This window comes from Calidris pugnax, unplaced genomic scaffold, assembly GCF_001431845.1.
Source record: "Calidris pugnax isolate Ruff unplaced genomic scaffold, ASM143184v1 scaffold816, whole genome shotgun sequence".
NCBI classification, from domain to species: Eukaryota; Metazoa; Chordata; class Aves; order Charadriiformes; family Scolopacidae; genus Calidris; species Calidris pugnax.
Genome location: NW_015091489.1, coordinates 18,164 through 27,925, shown reverse-complemented (window position 1 = coordinate 27,925; position 9,762 = coordinate 18,164). Strand labels below are relative to the sequence as shown.

Here is a 9,762-nt window from a genome sequence, read left to right as displayed (position 1 = left end):
CGGCAAGGTGGGGGTGGGGGGTGGCAGGGACAGGAGGGGACACGGGGTGGAGGTGGCAGGAGACGCGTGGGTGGGGATGGCAGGGCCAGGAGGGGACACGAGGTGGCCAGGAGGGACACGGGGTGGCTGGAAGGGACACAGCATGGCCAGGAGGTCTCCAGACCCACAACAATGGGGTTGCAGGGACATGGGGTGGAGGTGGGAGGGACATGGGGTGACCAGAAGGGACATGGGGTGGCCAGGAGGTCCCCAGACCCACATCCATGGGGTTGCAGGGACATGGGGTGGAGATGGGAGGGACATGAGGGGACCAGAAGGGACACAAGAGGGACATGGGGTGACCAGAAGGGACATGGCATGGCCAGGAGGTCTCCAGACCCATGGCAATGGGGTTGCGGGACATGGGGTGGAGATGGGAGGGACATGAGGGGACCAGAAGGGACACAAGAGGGACATGGGGTGACCAGAAGGGACATGGCATGGCCAGGAGGTCTCCAGACCCATGGCAATGGGGTTGCGGGACATGGGGTGGAGATGGGAGGGACATGAGGGGACCAGAAGGGACACAAGAGGGACATGGGGTGACCAGAAGGGACATGGCATGGCCAGGAGGTCTCCAGACCCATGGCAATGGGGTTGCGGGACATGGGGTGGAGATGGGAGGGACATGAGGGGACCAGAAGGGACACAAGAGGGACATGGGGTGACCAGAAGGGACATGGCATGGCCAGGAGGTCTCCAGACCCATGGCAATGGGGTTGCGGGACATGGGGTGGAGATGGGAGGGACATGAGGGGACCAGAAGGGACACAAGAGGGACATGGGGTGACCAGAAGGGACATGGCATGGCCAGGAGGTCTCCAGACCCATGGCAATGGGGTTGCGGGACATGGGGTGGAGATGGGAGGGACATGAGGGGACCAGAAGGGACACAAGAGGGACATGGGGTGACCAGAAGGGACATGGCATGGCCAGGAGGTCTCCAGACCCATGGCAATGGGGTTGCGGGACATGGGGTGGAGATGGGAGGGACATGAGGGGACCAGAAGGGACACAAGAGGGACATGGGGTGACCAGAAGGGACATGGCATGGCCAGGAGGTCTCCAGACCCATGGCAATGGGGTTGCGGAACATGGGGTGGAGATGGGAGGGACATGGGGTGACCAGAAGGGACACAGGAGGGACTTGGGGTGACCAGAAGGGTCACAGCATGACCACAAGGTCCCCAGACCCACGGCAATGGGGTTGCAAGGACATGGGATGGAGGTGGGAGGAACATGGGGTGACCAGAAGGGTCACAGGAGGGACATGGGGGTGACCAGAAGGGACATGGGGTGGCCAGGAGGTCTCCAGACCCACATCCATGGGGTTGCAGGGACATGGGGTGGAGGTGGCAGGGACATGGGGTGACCAGAAGGGTCACAGGAGGGACATGGGGTGACCAGAAGGGTCATGGCATGGCCACAAGGTCCCCAGACCCATGGCAATGGGGTTGCAGGGACATGAGGTGGAGATGAGAGGGACATGGGCTGGCCACCCACCCCCCGCCATCGTCCCCACCCCCGGGGGCTCACCGAGGCCGTGTCGATGACGTACATGAGGGTGTCCCCGTCGGCGTCCTCCGCCTGGGCGCTGAACACCACCGAGTGCACGGCCGCCAGCTGTGGGCACCCACCGGCACCTCCTGCCACCACCCAACGGCACCCAACGGCACCCCCAAACACACCCCCCGTGACACCCAAACCCACCCAGGTGTCCCCATCTCCTCTCACATGTCCCCATCTCCTCTCACGTGTCCCCGTCCCTCTCAGGTATCCCCATCCCTCTTGGGTCCCCTCATCTCCTCTTGAGTGTCCTCGTCCCCTCTTGAGTGACCTCATGCCTCTTGGGTGACCCCATCCTCTCCTGGGTGGCCCCAGCCCTCTTGGACATCCCCATCCCTTCCTGAGTGACCCCATCCCTCTTGGGTGTCTGCATCTCCTCTCCCAGACCCACATCCATGGGGTTGCAGGGACATGGGGTGGAGATGGGAGGGACATGGGGAGACACAAGGACACGGGGTGGCCAGAAGGGACATGACGTGTCCACCAGGTCTCCAGACCCACATCAATGGGGTTGCGTGGACGTGGGCTGGAGATGACAAGGACGAGAGGGGACACAGGGACATGGGGTGGCCAGAAGGGACAAAGGATGTCCATGAGGTCCCCAGACCCACATCCATGGGGTTGCTGGGACATGGGGTGGAGATGACAAGGGCAGAGGGGACACGGGGACATGCCACGTCCAGCTCCACGAGGTCTCCAGACCCATATCAATGGGGTTGCGTGGACGTGGGCTGGAGATGACAAGGACGAGAGGGGACACAGAGACATGGGGTGGCCAGAAGGGACAAAGGATGACACTTAGGGCCCCAGACCCACATCCATGGGGTTGCTGGGACATGGGGCGGAGATGACATGGGCAGAGGGGACACAGGGACATGCCACGTCCAGCTCCACGAGGTCTCCAGACCCATATCAATGGGGTTGCGTGGACGTGGGCTGGAGATGACAAGGACGAGAGGGGACACAGAGACATGGGGTGGCCAGAAGGGACAAAGGATGACACTTAGGGCCCCAGACCCACATCCATGGGGTTGCTGGGACATGGGGCGGAGATGACATGGGCAGAGGGGACACAGGGACATGCCACGTCCAGCTCCACGAGGTCTCCAGACCCATATCAATGGGGTTGCGTGGACGTGGGCTGGAGATGACAAGGACGAGAGGGGACACAGAGACATGGGGTGGCCAGAAGGGACAAAGGATGACACTTAGGGCCCCAGACCCACATCCATGGGGTTGCTGGGACATGGGGCGGAGATGACATGGGCAGAGGGGACACAGGGACATGCCACGTCCAGCTCCACGAGGTCTCCAGACCCATATCAATGGGGTTGCGTGGACGTGGGCTGGAGATGACAAGGACGAGAGGGGACACAGAGACATGGGGTGGCCAGAAGGGACAAAGGATGACACTTAGGGCCCCAGACCCACATCCATGGGGTTGCTGGGACATGGGGCGGAGATGACATGGGCAGAGGGGACACAGGGACATGCCACGTCCAGCTCCACGAGGTCTCCAGACCCATATCAATGGGGTTGCGTGGACGTGGGCTGGAGATGACAAGGACGAGAGGGGACACAGAGACATGGGGTGGCCAGAAGGGACAAAGGATGACACTTAGGGCCCCAGACCCACATCCATGGGGTTGCTGGGACATGGGGCGGAGATGACATGGGCAGAGGGGACACAGGGACATGCCACGTCCAGCTCCACGAGGTCTCCAGACCCATATCAATGGGGTTGCGTGGACGTGGGCTGGAGATGACAAGGACGAGAGGGGACACAGAGACATGGGGTGGCCAGAAGGGACAAAGGATGACACTTAGGGCCCCAGACCCACATCCATGGGGTTGCTGGGACATGGGGCGGAGATGACATGGGCAGAGGGGACACAGGGACATGCCACGTCCAGCTCCACGAGGTCTCCAGACCCATATCAATGGGGTTGCGTGGACGTGGGCTGGAGATGACAAGGACGAGAGGGGACACAGAGACATGGGGTGGCCAGAAGGGACAAAGGATGACACTTAGGGCCCCAGACCCACATCCATGGGGTTGCTGGGACATGGGGCGGAGATGACATGGGCAGAGGGGACACAGGGACATGCCACGTCCAGCTCCACGAGGTCTCCAGACCCATATCAATGGGGTTGCGTGGACGTGGGCTGGAGATGACAAGGACGAGAGGGGACACAGAGACATGGGGTGGCCAGAAGGGACAAAGGATGACACTTAGGGCCCCAGACCCACATCCATGGGGTTGCTGGGACATGGGGCGGAGATGACATGGGCAGAGGGGACACAGGGACATGCCACGTCCAGCTCCACGAGGTCTCCAGACCCATATCAATGGGGTTGCGTGGACGTGGGCTGGAGATGACAAGGACGAGAGGGGACACAGAGACATGGGGTGGCCAGAAGGGACAAAGGATGACACTTAGGGCCCCAGACCCACATCCATGGGGTTGCTGGGACATGGGGCGGAGATGACATGGGCAGAGGGGACACAGGGACATGCCACGTCCAGCTCCACGAGGTCTCCAGACCCATATCAATGGGGTTGCGTGGACGTGGGCTGGAGATGACAAGGACGAGAGGGGACACAGAGACATGGGGTGGCCAGAAGGGACAAAGGATGACACTTAGGGCCCCAGACCCACATCCATGGGGTTGCTGGGACATGGGGCGGAGATGACATGGGCAGAGGGGACACAGGGACATGCCACGTCCAGCTCCACGAGGTCTCCAGACCCATATCAATGGGGTTGCGTGGACGTGGGCTGGAGATGACAAGGACGAGAGGGGACACAGAGACATGGGGTGGCCAGAAGGGACAAAGGATGACACTTAGGGCCCCAGACCCACATCCATGGGGTTGCTGGGACATGGGGCGGAGATGACATGGGCAGAGGGGACACAGGGACATGCCACGTCCAGCTCCACGAGGTCTCCAGACCCATATCAATGGGGTTGCGTGGACGTGGGCTGGAGATGACAAGGACGAGAGGGGACACAGAGACATGGGGTGGCCAGAAGGGACAAAGGATGACACTTAGGGCCCCAGACCCACATCCATGGGGTTGCTGGGACATGGGGCGGAGATGACATGGGCAGAGGGGACACAGGGACATGCCACGTCCAGCTCCACGAGGTCTCCAGACCCATATCAATGGGGTTGCGTGGACGTGGGCTGGAGATGACAAGGACGAGAGGGGACACAGAGACATGGGGTGGCCAGAAGGGACAAAGGATGACACTTAGGGCCCCAGACCCACATCCATGGGGTTGCTGGGACATGGGGCGGAGATGACATGGGCAGAGGGGACACAGGGACATGCCACGTCCAGCTCCACGAGGTCTCCAGACCCATATCAATGGGGTTGCGTGGACGTGGGCTGGAGATGACAAGGACGAGAGGGGACACAGAGACATGGGGTGGCCAGAAGGGACAAAGGATGACACTTAGGGCCCCAGACCCACATCCATGGGGTTGCTGGGACATGGGGCGGAGATGACATGGGCAGAGGGGACACAGGGACATGCCACGTCCAGCTCCACGAGGTCTCCAGACCCATATCAATGGGGTTGCGTGGACGTGGGCTGGAGATGACAAGGACGAGAGGGGACACAGAGACATGGGGTGGCCAGAAGGGACAAAGGATGACACTTAGGGCCCCAGACCCACATCCATGGGGTTGCTGGGACATGGGGCGGAGATGACATGGGCAGAGGGGACACAGGGACATGCCACGTCCAGCTCCACGAGGTCTCCAGACCCATATCAATGGGGTTGCGTGGACGTGGGCTGGAGATGACAAGGACGAGAGGGGACACAGAGACATGGGGTGGCCAGAAGGGACAAAGGATGACACTTAGGGCCCCAGACCCACATCCATGGGGTTGCTGGGACATGGGGCGGAGATGACATGGGCAGAGGGGACACAGGGACATGCCACGTCCAGCTCCACGAGGTCTCCAGACCCATATCAATGGGGTTGCGTGGACGTGGGCTGGAGATGACAAGGACGAGAGGGGACACAGAGACATGGGGTGGCCAGAAGGGACAAAGGATGACACTTAGGGCCCCAGACCCACATCCATGGGGTTGCTGGGACATGGGGCGGAGATGACATGGGCAGAGGGGACACAGGGACATGCCACGTCCAGCTCCACGAGGTCTCCAGACCCATATCAATGGGGTTGCGTGGACGTGGGCTGGAGATGACAAGGACGAGAGGGGACACAGAGACATGGGGTGGCCAGAAGGGACAAAGGATGACACTTAGGGCCCCAGACCCACATCCATGGGGTTGCTGGGACATGGGGCGGAGATGACATGGGCAGAGGGGACACAGGGACATGCCACGTCCAGCTCCACGAGGTCTCCAGACCCATATCAATGGGGTTGCGTGGACGTGGGCTGGAGATGACAAGGACGAGAGGGGACACAGAGACATGGGGTGGCCAGAAGGGACAAAGGATGACACTTAGGGCCCCAGACCCACATCCATGGGGTTGCTGGGACATGGGGCGGAGATGACATGGGCAGAGGGGACACAGGGACATGCCACGTCCAGCTCCACGAGGTCTCCAGACCCATATCAATGGGGTTGCGTGGACGTGGGCTGGAGATGACAAGGACGAGAGGGGACACAGGGACATGGGGTGGCCAGAAGGGACAAAGGATGTCCATGAGGTCCCCAGACCCACATCCATGGGGTTGCTGGGACATGGGGCGGAGATGACATGGGCAGAGGGGACACAGGGACATGCCACGTCCAGCTCCACAAGGTCTCCAGACCCATATCAATGGGGTTGCGTGGACGTGGGCTGGAGATGGCAGGGACGAGAGGAACCCGAGGATGTGGGGTGGAGCTGGCAGGGACAGGAGGGGACACAGGGGACAGGGGGGTGGCCAGAAGGTGCCCCCCGAGGGTCTCACCACGGCGGTGACCACCACCTCCAGCTGCTGCCGGCTCTCGAAGTCCAGGGCTCGGGCCAACACCACCTTCCCGCTGTTGGGCAGGTCGATGCGGAAGAACCTGGCGTCGGGCTTGATGGGGGACAGGGGGGGACAACAGGAGGGGACAAGAGGGGGTCAGCACCAGCAGATGGCCCTGGCCACCCACCCCCCGCCATCGTCCCCACCCCCGGGGGCTCACCGAGGCCGTGTCGATGACGTACATGAGGGTGTCCCCGTCGGCGTCCTCCGCCTGGGCGCTGAACACCACCGAGTGCACGGCCGCCAGCTGTGGGCACCCACCAGCACCTCCTGCCACCACCCAACGGCACCCAACGGCACCCCCAAACACACCCCCCGTGACACCCAAACCCACCCAGGTGTCCCCATCTCCTCTCACGTGTCCCCATCTCCTCTCAGGTATCCCCATCCCTCTTGGGTCCCCTCATCTCCTCTTGAGTGTCCTCGTCCCTTCTTGAGTGACCTCATCCCACTTGGGTGTCCCCATCCCCACTTGGGTGGCCCCATCCCCACTTGGATGTCCCCATCCTCTCCTGAGTGACCTCATCCCTCTTGGGTGTCTGCATCTCCTCTCAGGTGTCCTCGTCCCTCTTGGGTGTCCCCATCTCCTCTTGAGTGTCCTCGTCCCCTCTTGAGTGACCTCATGCCTCTTGGGTGACCCCATCCTCTCCTGGGTGGCCCCATCCCTCTTGGATGTCCCCATCCCCACTTGGATGTCCCCATCCTTTCCTGAGTGATCTCATCTCTCTTGGGTGTCCCCATCTCCTCCTGGGTGACCCCATCCTCTCCTGGGTGGCCCCATCCCTCTTGGATGTCCCCATCCCCACTTAGGTGGCCCCATCACCACTTGGGTGGCCCCATGAAGCTTGGATGTCCCCATCCTCTCCTGAGTGGCCCCATCCCTTCTTGGGTGTCCCCATCCCTCTTGAGTGTCCTCGTCCCCTCTTGAGTGACCTTACGCCTCTTGGGTGTCCCCATCTCCTCCTGGGTGACCCCATCCTCACTTGGGGGGTCACATCCCTTCCTGAGTGACCTCATCCCTCTTGGGTATCTGCATCTCCTCTCAGGTGTCCCTGTTCCTCTCAGGTGTCCCCATCTCCTCTTGAGTGTCCTTGTCCCCTCTTGAGTGACCTCATGCCTCTTGGGTGACCCCATCCTCTCCTGGGTGGCCCCATCCCTCTTGGATGTCCCCATCCCCACTTGGATGTCCCCATCCCCACTTGTGTGGCCCCATCCTTTCCCGAGTGATCTCATCCCTCTTGGGTGTCCCCATCCTCTCCTGGGTGGCCCCATCCCCACTTGGATGTCCCCATCCTTCCCTGAGTGACCTCATCCCTCTTGGGTGACCCCATCCTCTCCTGGGTGTCCCCATTCCTCCTGGGTGGCCCAATCCCCACTTGGGTGGCCCCACCCCTCTTGGATGGCCTCATTCCTTCCTGAGTGACCTCATCCCTCTTGGGTGTCCCCATCCCCACTTGGGTGGCCCTATCCCTCTTGGACATCCCCATCCCTTCCTGAGTGACCTCATCCCTCTTGGGTGTCCCCATCCCCACTTGGATGTCCCCATCCCCACTTGGGAGGCCCCAGCCCTCTTGGATGTCCCCATCCCCACTTGGGAGGCCCCAGCCCTCTTGGATGTCCCCATCCCCACTTGGATGTCCCCATCCCCACTTGTGTGGCCCCATCCTTTCCCGAGTGATCCCATCCCTCTTGGATGTCCCCATCCCCACTTGGGTGGCCCCATCCCTCTTGGATGTCCCCATCTCCACTTGGGTGGCCCCATCACTCTTGGATGTCCCCATCCTTTCCTGAGTGACCTCATCCCTCTTGGGTGACCCCATCCTCTCCTGGGTGTCCCCATTCCTCCTGGGTGGCCCAATCCCCACTTGGGTGGCCCCACCCCTCTTGGATGGCCTCATTCCTTCCTGAGTGACCTCATCCCTCTTGGGTGACCCCATCCTCTCCTGGGTGTCCCCATTCCTCCTGGGTGGCCCAATCCCCACTTGGGTGGCCCCACCACCTTCTGGGTGTCCTCATCTCCTCCTGGGTGATGCTATTGCTCTTGGGTGTCTCCATCCTTTCCTGAGTGACCTCAACCCTCTCAGGTGTCCCCATCTCCTCTTGGACATCCCCAACCTCTCCTGGGTGTCCCCATCTCCTCTTGGGTGTCCCCATCCCTCCTGGGCGTCCCCATCTCCTCTTGGGTGTCCCCATCCCTCCGGGGTGACCCCATGGTGTCTCCATTCCTTCTGGATGTCCCCATCCCCTCCTGGGTGTCCCCATCCCCTCCTGGGCGTCCCCATCCCCTCCTGGGTGTCCTCCTCCCCGACCCCATGCCCATGGCCATCCTTGTCCCCATCCCCGTCCCCATGACCACGACCGTCCCCCACCCCTGTCCCCATCCCAGCACCTCGCTGATGTTGTGGGTCAGGACGGTGGCTCCTTGGAAGTGGGGCCGGTTGTCATTCTCGTTGAGGACCTGGACGATGATCCGGTACTCGACCTGCCCGGGGGGGACACAGGGGTCACCCAGGATGGGACCGTGCCCCATGGAGGACCCGGTGTCCCTTGGGGTCCCATTGGCCGTACCGGGGAGAAGCCGTCCTCGGCGCACGTCAGGGCCACCATCAGCACTGGGGACTCCAGCTCCTGCAAGAGACGGGAAGTTGGGCAGGGGGACATGGGGGGGCTGCCCCACAGGGACACCCCCATGGGGTCCCCCACCCAGGTGGGTGGTGAAGGTGGGTCAAGGATGGTGGATGTGGGTCAAGGATGGTGAAGATGGGTCAAGGATGATAGAGATGGGTCAAGGACGGATGGAGGTGGGTCAAGGATGATAGACATAGGTCAAGGATGGGTGAAGGTGGGTCCAGGATGGTGGACGTGGGTCAAGGATGGGTGAAGGCGGGTCAAGGATAGATGGAGGTGGGTCAAGGATAGATGGAGGTGGGTCAAAGATGGTGGACGTGGGTCCAGGATGGTGGAGGTGGGTCAAGGATGGTGGATGTGGGTCAAGGATGGTGAAGATGGGTCAAGGATGATAGAGATGGGTCAAGGACAGATGGAGGTGGGTCCAGGATGATAGACATAGGTCAAGGATGGGTGAAGGTGGGTCCAGGATGGTGGACGTGGGTCAAGGATGGGTGAAGGCGGGGCAAGGAGAGATGGAGGGGGG

General features: G+C 61.8%; 1 protein-coding gene across 1 annotated transcript in view; it reads right to left on the bottom strand.

Annotated features, from left to right (window-relative positions):
• The window catches only part of LOC106899792 (cadherin-related family member 5-like), a gene marked incomplete at its 3' end in the record, with an annotated part of 24,260 nt that overhangs the window by 3,575 nt on the left and 10,923 nt on the right, over window positions 1-9,762 (bottom strand). Inside the window, exons 3-6 of the mRNA XM_014961709.1 lie at window positions 9,177-9,236; window positions 8,998-9,090; window positions 6,769-6,855; window positions 6,549-6,659 (exon numbers count right to left, since the gene is read on the bottom strand). Of these exons, the coding sequence (XP_014817195.1) occupies window positions 6,549-6,659; window positions 6,769-6,855; window positions 8,998-9,090; window positions 9,177-9,236 (351 nt within the window). The remainder of the gene's footprint in view (window positions 1-6,548; window positions 6,660-6,768; window positions 6,856-8,997; window positions 9,091-9,176; window positions 9,237-9,762) is intronic.